General features: G+C 37.5%; 1 protein-coding gene across 1 annotated transcript in view; it reads right to left on the bottom strand.

The window, feature by feature from the left end:
- Nucleotides 1-12805: 12805 nt before the first annotated feature.
- Nucleotides 12806-15935, bottom strand: part of LOC128690318 (small ribosomal subunit protein eS10B) — a 35684-nt gene continuing 32554 nt past the window's right edge. Inside the window, exon 6 of the mRNA XM_053778987.2 lies at nt 12806-12874. Coding sequence (XP_053634962.1) covers nt 12836-12874 — 39 coding nt within the window. The 3' untranslated portion in view covers nt 12806-12835. The remainder of the gene's footprint in view (nt 12875-15935) is intronic.

Raw genomic sequence — 15935 nt, 5'->3', positions numbered from 1 at the left:
GTCAATGTTTCTTAGGTAAAATTTAGATTTGTTAAACCTTTCACTGTATACAACAGAACACCTGAGAGTATGATAATTAAAGACTGCTTCAAATTCAATGCCTATGGAAAGTCCCATAAACTGAAAAACAATTATTTGACATCAGCAAGCTGTAAAACGTACATACCACTAAAGTATTTACACTGCTGTTGTGTAAGTATTCATTTTACACGTACTTCAACAAAATCTGAAGTTACTATCCAATTTCGTTATATTTTTTATTTAACTTTCAAAAGTGCACTTTTAATCAAAGAACTTTTTCCAAAGTTGTCCTGAAGAGATGGGAAATTTCATTTCTGGTTATGCATGTTTATGGGTTAAAACAATTAATGTTTACTCTAACCTGGCAAACTTTCTGGAGAAATAAATCAACAATGATTTTGTAAACAAAATAAGAGCTTTACAATTTTCAAACTTTTATGCAAGGATTTCAATCATTCATCTTTTTTCTCAAAGACCAATCCAAATCAGTAATTAAACTTACTTTGGCTCTACATGTTAAAAGAATATATAAATAGCAGTGCAGGATGGAGTGCATTTACTAGTGTAATATGTAGCAATAGCAGTACAGTATGAAGTGCTTTATATGTTAATGGGTGACAAGACTGCACTCCCCCTACCTTGTGACAAGCATAGGAAAGTAAATTTTTTTCTATATTTTCCTACTTAATCTTTTTATATTTTTAGCAAATGTCATAATTTAACCCTTTCAATGATCATCACATAGAACTACATCATTGAGGCAAGGGTCCCTCATGGAGTTCCACATCACGAGCTCAGCTCACTCTGTGAAGCTGTGAGCGGTAAATTTTGGCCTAGAAATGAGAGAATGGGCCTGTGTGGTGTATGTACAATAAAAAAAAATCATGCCCTATATGGTGCATGATGGGAAAAACAAAATGACCTTGTTTGATAAAAATAACATGATGTTTTCTAAGATGATTGTTTATGATTTTACTCGTCATTTTTGGCATCGTTTGATAGAATGGAAGACATACTACTGAAATAGATAAGATTCTGGTTGGCTTCATGAATAAAAGTAGCTTGAAACAGCTCAAATTAATGAAAATATTAAATTTTTGACAATTTTCCTGAGGAGTATGGCCTCCATATACTCCCTGGTCTGTTTTACCGACTTTTGTACGTCTGAACCAATTATTGGGATGCTGTAAACCATAACCAATCACTCCTAATTAGATTTTATTACCTGAGAAAGCACACATCTTCTACTTTTGTGACTAAACTGAAAATGGATAGCAAGTGTAATATAGGAGAGGCATGGGGAAAATGATTAATGAATAAGGCAAATGTTCTTTTAATGCCAGGAATATCTAGTTTATTTTGGACTCTTAGTATTTTTTAATTGTGTAAATCTGGCCAAATTAGATTTTGTAGGGTAATTTTAATATGAATAGTTAAATGGGTAGTTTCTTGTGCTCAATCAATAGAACAGAAGTCATACTAGCGTAACAGATAAGAACTTGGTCAAATGGAGCAATGGAACTGGCTTAACCCTTTCGAGGTCCATGCCATAGTAAACCACGGCTTTGAGCTTAAGGTCTGCGCTGTTGTTCTACATGAGCTCAGCTCACTCAGATAAGCAGTGATAAATTTGGGCCTAGATATGAGAGAATGGGAAAATGCACTAGAAAAAAAAATCCTGCCCCCACACATTGCATGATGGGGAAAACTGAATATTTGGTTCAATATAGTGACTTCTATTTTCAGGTGTTTTTTTACAGTTGTATTCTTGGTATCATTTGATAGAATGGAAGATATATTACATAGAGATTATTTTGATTGGTTTCAGGATGAAGTAGCTTGAAATTGAGCTCAAAGTAGCATAACTACACAAATTATGTCACTTGACTCAGGAAATCGTAATGACACAATTGCAAACAAACCATACCACAGGCGGGGATAAAACCTGCGATCAGTCTGATCGCGGCTTCTATCCCCACCCGTGGTATGGTCTGTTTATGTCACTTGTACAATGTGTCTAACTAGTCGAAATTAATTCACGTTCAGGAGAGCACTGACATTTATACAATTATTACAATAATGAAGTTGTCTGCATAACATTAAATCTTTATTTTTTGTGAATAAAAATTTAAAATGAAAAGTAACCGTAATATGGGAGAGGCCTGGGGGACATGACTAATGAACAGAGGAATTGTTTTAGCCCCAGGAATGTCTACATTGTTTATTCAGGACTATTTTCAAATCCGAAATTTTTATGTGAAATTGGGCAAATTAGTGATTTCTGGTTGCTTTATTGGGTAGCTGAAATAGTTAAATGGGGAGTTTCTTGTACTCAATCGACAGAAGGCATACAAGCGAAATAGCTAAGGTTAGTCGACTGGAACAATGGAATTGGCTTAAAATAAGACTCAGAGTGGGAGAATTCACTTGTGTAAATATCGCCAAGACTGAGCCAACCATGCGAGTCTAATTCCAGAAATTTCCATCAAATTTTGTACTTTGGGTGTTATTACCTTCAAAAAGATTCTCAATCAATTCACAAGAATTTTTTTTTCTAAAGTCTTGGACCCTGAGAGCAATTTTCAGATCAGGGGTCTGGACCCTGAAAAGGTTAAAATGAGACTTGACAAGTAACTATGCCCTTAAGCTTCCCATCAAATTGTATACTGTACTTTTGGTGATATTAGTAGGTTGGTAGACAGCAACCACCCAGGGAGGTACTACCGTCCTACCAATGAGTATGAAACATAAGCCTGTAAATGTTTTGCATGATGGTAGGATTGCTGGTGTCTTTCTGTCTCAAACATGCAAGATTGCAGGTATGTCTTGCTACTTCTACTTACACTTAGGTCACACTACACATGCATGTATAAGTATATATATACTAACCCCTCTGGGTTTTATTCTATTTTCTTCCTAGTTCTTGTTCTTGTTTATTTCTGCTTATCTCCATGGGGAAGTGGAATAGAATTCTTCCTCCATTAGCTATGCGTGTCATAGGAGGCGACTAAATGCTGGGAGCAATTAAACTGTAGTAGGTTGGTAGACAGCAACCACCCAGGGAAGTACTACCGTCCTGCCAGACGACTGTGAAACAAAAACCTGTAACTGTTTTGCATGATGGTAGGATTGCTGGTTTCTTTTTCTGTCTCATAAACACGCTAAGATAACAGGGATATCTTGCTACTCCTACTTACACTTTGGTCACACTTCACAGACACGCACATGCATATATATATATACATACATCTAGGTTTTTCTCCTTTTTCTAAATAGCTCTTGTTCTTTTTTTATTTCTTCTATTGTCCATGGGGAAGTGGAAAAGAATCTTTCCTCCGTAAGCCATGCGTGTCGTATGAGGCGACTAAAATGCCGGGAGCAATGGGCTAGTAACCCCTTCTCCTGTATACAATTACTAAAAAAGAGAAGAAGAAAAACTTTATAAAACTGGGTTGCTTAAATGTGCGTGGATGTAGTGCGGATGACAAGAAACAGATGATTGCTGATGTTATGAATGAAAAGAAGTTGGATGTCCTGGCCCTAAGCGAAACAAAGCTGAAGGGGGTAGGAGAGTTTCAGTGGGGGGAAATAAATGGGATTAAATCTGGAGTATCTGAGAGAGTTAGAGCAAAGGAAGGGGTAGCAGTAATGTTAAATGATCAGTTATGGAAGGAGAAAAGAGAATATGAATGTGTAAATTCAAGAATTATGTGGATTAAAGTAAAGGTTGGATGCGAGAAGTGGGTCATAATAAGCGTGTATGCACCTGGAGAAGAGAGGAATGCAGAGGAGAGAGAGAGATTTTGGGAGATGTTAAGTGAATGTATAGGAGCCTTTGAACCAAGTGAGAGAGTAATTGTGGTAGGGGACTTGAATGCTAAAGTAGGAGAAACTTTTAGAGAGGGTGTGGTAGGTAAGTTTGGGGTGCCAGGTGTAAATGATAATGGGAGCCCTTTGATTGAACTTTGTATAGAAAGGGGTTTAGTTATAGGTAATACATATTTTAAGAAAAAGAGGATAAATAAGTATACACGATATGATGTAGGGCGAAATGACAGTAGTTTGTTGGATTATGTATTGGTAGATAAAAGACTGTTGAGTAGACTTCAGGATGTACATGTTTATAGAGGGGCCACAGATATATCAGATCACTTTCTAGTTGTAGCTACACTGAGAGTAAAAGGTAGATGGGATACAAGGAGAATAGAAGCATCAGGGAAGAGAGAGGTGAAGGTTTATAAACTAAAAGAGGAGGCAGTTAGGGTAAGATATAAACAGCTATTGGAGGATAGATGGGCTAATGAGAGCATAGGCAATGGGGTCGAAGAGGTATGGGGTAGGTTTAAAAATGTAGTGTTAGAGTGTTCAGCAGAAGTTTGTGGTTACAGGAAAGTGGGTGCAGGAGGGAAGAGGAGCGATTGGTGGAATGATGATGTAAAGAGAGTAGTAAGGGAGAAAAAGTTAGCATATGAGAAGTTTTTACAAAGTAGAAGTGATGCAAGGAGGGAAGAGTGCAAGGAGGGAAGAGTATATGGAGAAAAAGAGAGAAGTTAAGAGAGTGGTGAAGCAATGTAAAAAGAGAGCAAATGAGAGAGTGGGTGAGATGTTATCAACAAATTTTGTTGAAAATAAGAAAAAGTTTTGGAGCGAGATTAACAAGTTAAGAAAGCCTAGAGAACAAATGGATTTGTCAGTTAAAAATAGGAGAGGAGAGTTATTAAATGGAGAGTTAGAGGTATTGGGAAGATGGAAGGAATATTTTGAGGAATTGTTAAATGTTGATGAAGATAGGGAAGCTGTGATTTCGTGTATAGGGCAAGGAGGAATAACATCTTGTAGGAGTGAGGAAGAGCCAGTTGTGAGTGTGGGGGAAGTTCGTGAGGCAGTAGGTAAAATGAAAGGGGGTAAGGCAGCCGGGATTGATGGGATAAAGATAGAAATGTTAAAAGCAGGTGGGGATATAGTTTTGGAGTGGTTGGTGCAATTATTTAATAAATGTATGGAAGAGGGTAAGGTACCTAGGGATTGGCAGAGAGCATGCATAGTTCCTTTGTATAAAGGCAAAGGGGATAAAAGAGAGTGCAAAAATTATAAGGGGATAAGTGTTTAAAAACTGTAGTGTAAAGCACCCTTCTGGCAAGACAGTGATGGAGTGAATGATGGTGAAAGTTTTTCTTTTTCGGGCCACCCTGCCTTGGTGGGAATCAGCCGGTGTGATAATAAAAAAAAAAAAAAAACTACTAAAAACAAGGAAAAGAAAAACTATAAAACTGGGATGTTTGAATGTGTGTGGATGTAATGTGGATGATAAGAAAGAAATGACTGCTAATGTTATGAATGAAAAAAGTTGGATGTCCCGGCCCTAAGCAAAACAAAGCTGAAAGGGGTAGGGGAGTTTCAGTGGGGAGAAATAAATGGGATTAAGTCAGGAGTATCTGAGAGAGTTAGAGCTAAGGAAGGGGTAGCAATAATGTTGAAGGATCAGTTATGGAGAGAGAAGAGGGAATATATATGTATAAATTCAAGAATTATGTAGATTAAAATAAGGGTTGGATGTGAAAAGTGAAAAGAGGAGTGTAGAGAGATTTTGGGAGATGTTAAGCGAGTGTGTAGGAACTTTTGAGCCAAGTAAGAGTAACTGTGGTAGGGGACCTAAATGCTAAAGTGGAATAAGCATTTAAAGAGGGTGTGGTAGCTAAGTTTGGAGTGCCAGGTGTAAATGATAATGGGGAGAATCTGATTTAACTTTGCAGAGAAATGGGTTTGGTTATAGGTAACATACTTTAAGAAAAAGAGGGTAAATAAGTATACAAGATATGATGTAGGGTGAAATGGTATATATAGAGAGGCCACAGATATATCAGATCACTTTTTAGTTGTAGCTAGAGAGAGTAAAAGGTAGATGGGATATAAGGAAAATGGAAGCAGCAAGTACAAGAGAGAAGAGAGAGAAGTGAGGGTGTATAAACTAAAGGAGGGAGGTAGGGCAAGATATAAACAATTGCTGGAGGACAGATAGGCTAGTGAGAGTACAGGCAATGGGATAGACGTATGGGTTAAGTTTAACCCTTAACCCGTAAACGATCCAAACGTATATATACGTTTTTACCGCTAGTGCCCCAAACGTATATACACTTTTTGTGTCATACATTTAACATTGCCACGATAAGCCCGAGTTGCCTAGACATGAGAGAATGGGTGTGAGCACTCACTGTGTGCCATATTAAAATAATTTGGGATGCCTGGGTACCATATGCTCTTTTATCCTATTAAAGAACAACGGGTTTTTTTTTTCCTCAAAAAAGTTGGGGCAGTACAATAGTGAACGTATATATAAGTTTGGACCGTTTACGGGTTAAAAAGTTTTTTTTTTATATATAGAAAAAAGAGTACCTTTTCTAAGTGTTATAGAATAAAAAAAAAATTTTTAGGGTCACTACTTACCGAGATATGAGGCCGAGAATTTGGCACTGGATGCTCATGTGACAGCAACATCGAGTCCTGCTGCTTGCAGAAGTGTTGCTCATATACCTTTTTTTTTATTTTTCATATTGTTTTATGTAATTTTTATGTTCTGATAATTACAATTTGTAGTAGTTCTTGTCATTTTATAACCAATCTTTGTTCTGACACTAGTATTAGGTACTGAAATTGTACTCAAATTGTCACAAAGACATTGACAGGTTGACATTTACACCTGCCTTGGTCATTTACTATTGTCTTGGAATATAAACGAAGTATTTATATGTCCCAGCAATATTTTGGATATGTGGAAGTATATAATAATAATGATGAAGAGGAGGAGGAAGAGGAGGAGGAAGAAGAGAAGGAGTAGGAGAGAAGAGAAGGAGTAGGAGAGAAGAGAAGGAGTAGGAGAGAAGAGAAGGAGTAGGAGAGAAGAGAAGGAGTAGGAGAGAAGAGAAGGAGAAGGAGAGAAGAGAAGGAGGAGGAGAGAAGAGAAGGAGAAGGAGAGAAGAGAAGGAGAAGGAGAGAAGAGAAGGAGAAGGAGAGAAGAGAAGAAGGAGAGAAGAGAAGGAGAAGGAGAGAAGAGAAGAGAAGGAGGAGAGAAGAGAAGGAGGAGAGAAGAGAAGGAGAGAAGAGAAGGAGAGAAGAGGAGGAGGAGAGAAGAGAAGGAGAAGGAGAGAAGAGAAGGAGGAGAGAGGAGGAGAAGGAGAGAAGAGAAGGAGAAGAAGAGAAGAGAAGGAGAAGAAGAGAAGAGGAGAAGAGGAGAAGGAGAGAAGAGAAGGAGAAGGAGAGGAGGAGGAGAGAAGGAGAAGGAGAGAAGGAAAAGGAGAGAAGAGAAGGAAAAGGAGAGAAGGAAAAGGAGAGAAGGAAAAGGAGAGAAGAGAAGGAAAAGGAGAGGAGGAGGAGGAGGAGGAGGAGGAGGAGGAGGAGGAGGAGGAGGAGGAGGAGAATAATAATAGTAATAATAGTAATAATAATAATAATAATAATAAATAGGTAATATGTAATAATAAGTTGCCTTGAAGCATGAAAAATGAAGTCCACCCCTGACAGTGACATGATAAGGGGAGAAAACATCTGATCAGAGCCGTCGATTGATGAGCGTAAACGAGGGTGGGGGAGGGTGCAGCTGATAAGAAAAGATTAGATGACCATCCCCCTTGCTTTGTATTTGCTGGTACACAAACATTTCTGTCTGTATTTGTCTGTGTCAAGCTCCCTGTCTATCCGTCTAGTTCTCTGTCTCAGATAGACACAAGACTGTGTCATCACCTTTACTCACATCTTCAAGCAGAGTATAGCACTTTGTCTGGATTTTTGGGTTATCCTCGGTAATTTATACTACGTGTATTTATGTGTACCTGTGAGACAGAGAGACAGACAGATTGAAAGAGATAGACAGACAAAGCCAGAGACAGATACACAGATAGAGAAAGACAGAGATAGAGATAGACAGAGACAGATAGAGATCGACAGACCCTAAACTTGGGATTAACATCACTTTCCTCTTAAAAGAGAAGTGTTAATATGACATTACATCAGTGTATCCTTGGTGTTTGCTGCACTGTTTGCTCTAGCTGGTGCTCAATTTAACTGGTGCTCCCAGAAGGTACTAAGTGGTCCCAGATTTTTTTAATACTGCGCACACCGAGTGTTAAGACCAATTCTATGCTGACCAGGCATCTCAGGCCAATCCTGCCAAATTTGGAGGCAGGAAAAATAAAACATATACATTTGGGGCACTACGCAAGTGAACGTATATATACGTTTGGACCGTTTAAGGGTTAAGAATATATTGTTAGTGTTCAGCAGAAGTTTGTGGTTACAGGAAAGTGGGTGTGGGAGGGAAGAAGAGCGATTGGTGGAATGATGTAGAGTAGCAAGAGAAAAAGTTAGCATATGAGAGGTTTTTACAAAGAAATGATGCGAGGGAGTAGTATATGGAGAAAAAAAAAAAGAGGTTAAAAGAGTGGCGAAGTAATGTAAAAAGAGCAAATGAGAGTGGGTGAGATGTTATCAACAAATTTTGTTGAAAAAGTTTTGGAGTGAGATTAATAAGTTGAGAAAGCCTAAGGAAAGAATGGATTTGTTAAAAATAGGAGAGGAGTTATTAAATGGAGAGTCAGAGGTATCAGGAAGACGGAGGGAATATTTTGAGGAACTGTTAAATGTTGAAGATAGGGAAGCTATGATTTCATGTATAGGGCAAGGAGGAATAACATCTTATAGGAGTGTTGTGTATCTTTATACGTATATGCTTCTAAACTGTTGTATTCTGAGCACCTCTGCAAAAACAGTGATAATGTGTGAGTGTGGTGAAAGTGTTGAATGATGATGAAAGTATTTTCTTTTTGGGTATTTTCTTTCTTGTTTGGGTCACCCTGCCTTGGTGGGAGACGGCCGACTTGTTGGGGGGGGGGGGGGGGGGGGGGGGGGGGGGGGGGGGGAAGTGAGGAAGAACCAGTTGTGAGTGAGGGGGTAATGCATGGGGCAGTGAGTAGAATGAAAGAGGGTAAAGCAGCTGGGATTGATGGGATCAAGATAGAAATGTTAAAAGCTGATGGGGATATAGTTTTGGAATGGTTAGTGTTTTAATTTAATAAATGTATGGAAGAGGGTAAGGTACCTAAGGACTGGCAGAGAGCATGAATATTCCTTTGTATAAAGGCATAGGGGACAAAAAGTGTAAAAATTATAGGGGAATAAGTCTGTTGAGTCCTAGGTAGTAGGTTGGTCGACAGCAACCGCCCAGGGAGGTACTACCGTCCTGCCAAGCGAGTGTAAAACGAAAGCCTGTAATTGTTTTACATGATGGTAGGATTGCTGGTGTCTTTTGTCTGTCTCATAAACATGCAAGATTTCAGGTATGTCTTGCTACTTCTACTTACACTTAGGTCACACTACACACACATGTACAAGCATATATATATACACACACCCCTCTGGGTTTTCTTCTATTTTCTTTCTAGTTCTTGTTCTTGTTATTTCCTCTTATCTCCATGGGGAAGTAACAGAATTCTTCCTCTGTAAGCCATGTGTGTTGTAAGAGGCAACTAAAATGCCGGAAGCAAGGGGCTAGTAACCCCTTCTCCTGTATATATTACTAAATGTAAAAGGAGAAACTTTCGTTTTTCCTTTTGGGCCACCCTGCCTCGGTGGGATACGGCCGGTGTGTTGAAAGTAGTAGTCTGTTGAGTATACCTGGTAAAGTGTATGGTAGAGTTATTACTGAAAGAACTATGAGTAAGAAACAGAATAGCAGATGAACAAGGAGGCTTTAGGAAAGGTAGGGGGTGTATAGACCAAGTGTTCAGTGAAACATAGGTGAACAGTATTTAGATAAGGGTAAAGAGGTTTTTGTGGCATTTATAATTTGGAAAAGGCATGTGACAGGGTGGATAGGGGGGGAGGGGCAATGTGGCAGATGTTGCAAATGTATGGAATAGGATGTAGGTTACTGAAAGCGGTGAAAAGTTTTTACGAGGATAGTGAGGCTCAGGTTAGAGTATGTAGGCGAGAGGAAGATTATTTCCTAGTAAAAGCAGGCCTTAGACAGGGATGTGTGATGTCACCATGGGTGTTCAATATATTTATAGATGGAGATGTAAGAGAAGTGAATGCTTGGATGTTGGCATGAGGTTTGGGGTTAAAAGATAAAGAATCTAACACAAAGTGGGAGTTGTCACAGTTGCTTTTTGCTGATGACACTGTGCTTTTGGGAGATTCTGAAGAGAAGTTGCAGAGGTTGGTTGATGAGTTTGGTACCTAGGTATATAAAAGAAAATTAAAAGTGAATAAAGGAGAGAGTAGGGTAATGAGGAAAACAAAAAAATTAGGTATTGGGAGACTGGATATCATATTGGAGGGAGAGAGTATGAAGGTGAACGTGTTCAGATATTTGGGAAAGGACGTGTCAGCGGATGGGTCTATGAAGGATGAGGTGAATCGCAGAATTGACAAGGGGAAAAAGGCAAGTGGTGCACTGAGGAATCTGTGGAGACAAAGAACTTTATCCATGAAAGCAAAGAGGGTAATGTATGAGAGTATAGTTATACCAACACACTTGTATGGATGTGAGGCATGAGTTGTGAATGTTGCAACAAGAAGGCTGGAGGCAGTGGAGATTTCATGTCAGAGCAATGTGTGGTGTGAATATAATGCAGAGAATCCATAGTTTGGAGATTAGGTGGTGTGGGATTACCAAAACTATTATCCAGAGGGCTGAGGAGGGGTTACTGAGATGGTTTGGACATGTAGAGAGGGTGGAATGAAGTAGAATGACTGAACGTATAAATCTGTAGTGGAGGGAAGGTGGGGTAGGGGTCGGTCTAGGAAAAGTTGGAGGGAGGGGGTAAAGGAGGTTTTGTGTGCAAAGAGCTTGGACTTCCAGCAAGCGTGCATGAGTATTAGACAGGAGCAAATGGTTTTTAGGACTTGACAATGTGCTGATGGAGTAAGCAAGGTAACATTTATGAAGGGATTCAGGGAAGCTGGCAGGCCGGACTTGATTCCTGGAGATGGGAAGCACAGTGCCAGCACTCTGAAGGAGGGGTGTTAATGTTGCAGTTACATAACTGTAGTGTAAGCATGGCTCTGGCACGAGTGATGAGTGAATGATGAAAGTTTTTCTTTTTCGCGCCACCCTGCCTTGGTGGGAAACGGCTGATGTGTTAATAAATAAAAAAAAAAAAAACCTTCAGAGAAAGATCCTCTACCATTTCGCTGGGAGCAAATTTCATTTCTGGAGTCTGGACAGTGAAAGGGTTAATACTGGGATTCTGGACAGCAAACGGGTTGTAATGCGTTTCAAATTTATCTAAACTCTTTACATTCAAAGAATCTTCCAGCATACAAAAGCCTAATGTGTGAGAATATTCCCCATATGTTCAAAACTGGGGAGAACTGTCCTCATCATCCCTACCTAATTTCCCCAAAAACTGAAATTCTGACAATTACAACAATCACATTTTATTTCCTTCCTCCCCACCTAGCAAAACTGATGAAAGACCACATTTACCAAGAAGTTAACCAAAATATTGTACAGAATTTTTTAAATTTCTTGATAGTGTTTAATAGTACTTTTTTCTGCAAGAAAGTTAACATTTGCAATTAAATTATAAACATTTAAAGCATTTAAGCTTAATTGTATTATGAAATATTCCTTCCATATATGAAGACAAATTTAAATTTTACTTGAAATTTACGAAATTTGCCAAGCCAACATCAGGCAAAAAAAAAAAAAAAAAAAAAAAAAAAAAAAAAAAAAAAAAAAAAAAAAAAAAAAAAAAAAAAAAAAAAAAAAGGCCACATACCTCGTCCAGCAAAACAGTCATCTCAGCCAAAGAATTCAGATTTGGGATGGCACAAATTTTGTTTTAATTGAAGTTGCACTAACCCTATGCAGCTAGCACCTGGATGGAATAAGAACGAAATTTAAGCACTACTAGTGTGTTAAATATAAAAATATGTCATCACTGCCACAAAAGAAAAATGCTTACCATCAACAGAATCTTCTTCACGTATGTACTTTGTGCCACGAAATAGATCAACTGAGAACAAAAACTATTACATTTTCTACCACTCTTGTAGTCAATTCTCAAAAAAATTATTTCATTATTAGCATATTTTAGTGAACCTGTACCCTCAACTTTTCTTTTACATGTACTCCATTTAACATTTTTTCTATACATAAATTTGTACTATATATGAAGGATACAGTAGATTAGGATACAAAAGTATTACTTATCTCACCACTCAGGCAAGAAAAAACTTATATAAATTTCACTCTTGTGTATTGTAAATCAAGAGTTGCATTACTAAAATTTAAATAACCAGAATGGAAATTTGATAGTGCTATTTAAGAATCCCTCATATAAATCATTCTGGTATCCCCTGAATTTAGTCCAGATGCAGAGAATATGGAAAAATTATTGAATGTTTTTTTTAGAGTAAACTGCCAACTTAATTCCATCTGTTTAGTCCTAGGACTCCTATATTGATAAATAATTCATATACTGCATAAACATCAGTTTTCTCATAGGATATAAAAACTATGTTGTAACTGCTGATGAAGAAAAATATTTACTCTCGTTTGTGAGGTCTGGAAATAGATACATATATTTGGAGTTAAGATGCAAAAGTGAGTTTAAATATACCCCTCCCCATTTCTGAATCACACACTGGGTTGACTTAGGGCCAGTAATCTACTTTAACTATTAAGTTAATCCTTCAATATTACCACAGTGAACTGCAAATCTTGTGTCATATCTTCTAACAAACTAAAGAATAAATTGCACAGAATTAAAAGGACAAAAAAATCTTATTATAATTTTTCTTGTTTATTAATACTTCACTGAGTCCTCTTTGAACCACGACCAAATCCACCACGCTGAAAATGAGAAAAATATTCAGTTGAAAATTAGTAAATCCTGGCAGTATTTCAATACAAACTAGTTACATGATGCTACAAGAATAATCTGCCTTATTCCAAATGAAATAATGGTGCATTTAGAAAATATACAGGCATCTATTTAACCCCTTCAGGGTCCAAGGCCAAAATCTGAAGTGGTGCCCCAGTGTCCAAGAATTTAAAAAAAAAAAAATTATTTTTTCTTATGAAATGCTTGAGTCTTTTTTTTGTGAAGGTAATAAAACAGTGTGAAATTTGATGGAAAATTGACGAAATTATGCTCTCGCGATTTTGCAGACTGACTTCCATTTTAGGCCAATTACATTATTCCAGTCTACCAAATTCTTAGCTATTTCACTAGTATTACTTCTATCGATTGAGCACAAGAAATCGCCAAGTCAACTGTTTCAACTACAAAAAGTGATCGGAAGTTGGTAATTTGGCCAATTTAACACAAAGTTTAAAATATTCCAATTTCAAAATAGGGTCCAGAATAAACAACGTAGGTATTCCTGGAACTAAACTAACATTTCCTGTTCATTAGTTACATTTTGAGGCTTTACAAATAGATTCCATTTTGATTTTTTATTCACATACTGAATTTTTATTCACACCAAAAAATAGAAGATTTACTGTTATGCAATATTGTAATATTTGTATAAATATCATCACCACATTTGTGAATGTATATTAGACCCACCAGCTGGCGTGTATTAGACGTGTCAGGTCGTTTGTTTACTCTTGAACATCAGCAAAAATTTAACATTTCCGCTACTTTGAGCCATTTCCAGTGCTAAAACCAATCAAAATCATCTCTATTTCTGTAATATGTCTTCCATTCTATCAAACGAGACCTAGAAATCGCAAATACAACTATAAAAAACATACGAAAAAACACTGCAAAGTCACTGTTTTAATCGAAAATCATGGTCTCGTTTTTTTTCTCTCATTATACACAGTGTGCTGCAGGATTTGTTTTATGTGGTGCACACATACCACATTGATGTATTCTCTGATATCTAGGCCCAAATGTACCACTCACAGTTTATGAGAGTGAGCTGAGCTCATGACGTAGATCTACGGTTTGGACCCTGAACATAAAGCCATAGATCTACGGGACGGACCCTGAAAGGGTTAAGTAGCACCTCTGACTTAACCCTTTCAGGGTCCGTCCCGTAGATCTACGGCTTTACGTTCAGGGTCCAAACCGTAGATCTACGCCATGAGCTCAGCTCACTCTGATAAACTGAGTGGTACATTTGGGCCTAGATATGAGAGAATACATCTATGTGGTATGTGTGCACCACATAAAACAGATCCTGCAGCACACTGTGCATAATGAGAGAAAAAAAATGAAATCATGATTTTTCGATTAAAACAGCAACTTTGCAGTGTTTTTTCGTATGTTTTTTATAGTTGTATTTGCGATTTCTTGGTCTCATTTGATAGAATGGAAGACATATTACAGAAATAGAGATGATTTTGATTGGTTTTAGCATTGGAAATGGCTTGAAACTGAGCTCAAAATAGTGGAAATGTTAATTTTTTGCCGATATTCAAGAGTAAATAAACGACCTCACACGTCTAATACACGTCAGCTGGTGGGTCTAATATACATTCACAAATATGGTGATGATATTTATACAATTATTACAGTATTGCATAACAGTAAATCTTCTATTTTTTGGTGTGAATAAAAATTCATTATGTGAATAAAAATCAAAATGGAATTTATTTGTAAAGCCTCAAAACATAACTAATGAACAGAGGAAATGTTAGTTTAGTGCCAGGAATGCCTACATTGTTCATTCTGGACCCTATTTTGAAATTGGAATATTTTGAACTTTGTGTTAAATTGGCCAAATTAACAATTTCCGATCACTATTTTGTAGTTGAAACAGTTGACTTGGCGATTTCTTGTGCTCAATCGATAGAATAGAAGTAATACTAGTGAAATAGCTAAGAATTTGGCCGATTGGAATAATGTAATTGGCTTAAAATGGGAGTCAAAGTCGGCAAAATCGCCGATTCGTAAATATCGCTGACACATCAAAATTCGCGAGAGCATAATTTCGTCAATTTTCCACCAAATTTCGTACTTTTTGTTTTATTACCTTCACAAAAAGATTCTCTACGATTTCATAAGGAAAAATAACAAATTTTTTTTTTTTTAAATTCTTGGACACTGGTGCGTGACTCCAGATTTGGGCCTTGGACCCTGAAAGGGTTAAGGAACTGTTACTGTAAATTACACTTCCAAATACAAAAAAGTGAAGTCGATAGTCTTTAACCCTTAAACTGTCCAAACAAAGATTTACGTTCACTTGCCCAATACTCTGAATATTTATAAAAAAATAATGAGGGCCATTTTGTGTGTAAGAATTTTTTTTTTTTTAGGACCAGCACTTACTGAGATATAAGACCGCAAAGTTGGCACTGGATGCTCCCCTGGCGGCAACACTGAGTCCTGCAGCTTGCAGTTGCCGATATACCTCATGTTTATTTTAATTCATATAATTTTTATGTTCTGATAATTACAATTTATAATAGTTCTTATGATTTCATAGCCAATCTTTGTTCTGACACTAATATTAGGTACCAAAATAGTACTCAAATAGTCATAATCACACCAACAGGCAAACCATTTTCACCTGCCTTGGTCATTTACTATTGTCTAGAAATGTATATAAAGTATTTATAGGTACCAGCAATGTTTTAAACATGCTGGAGTATACATGAAACTCCTTGAAGAATGGTGCAGGGAACACCTTGCTTTGTTTTCACTGTTACACAAATCTCAGTAGTAGTAACCAGTTACAAGTAACCAGTGTACCAGTAGATGACTCACTACCAACCGTCTCTGCCTGAGTCACTGTCTGTATTCATATTGCCGCTGACCTCAGCAGTATTTCAAAGACCCCCACATATGGGTACTGTGGGCGGTCAGTTATACGAGAGTGAGCAAGGAGGCAGGTCACGGCTGTTTGGCTCTTCCATACTTATCGTTATAATTATACGTACTTCCAGCCTACCCTACGTG

Source organism: Cherax quadricarinatus, chromosome 32 (genome assembly GCF_038502225.1).
Source record: "Cherax quadricarinatus isolate ZL_2023a chromosome 32, ASM3850222v1, whole genome shotgun sequence".
Lineage (NCBI taxonomy): Eukaryota > Metazoa > Arthropoda > Malacostraca > Decapoda > Parastacidae > Cherax > Cherax quadricarinatus.
Note: the sequence above shows the minus strand (reverse complement) of the source record. Positions and strands in the feature narration are given on the sequence as shown.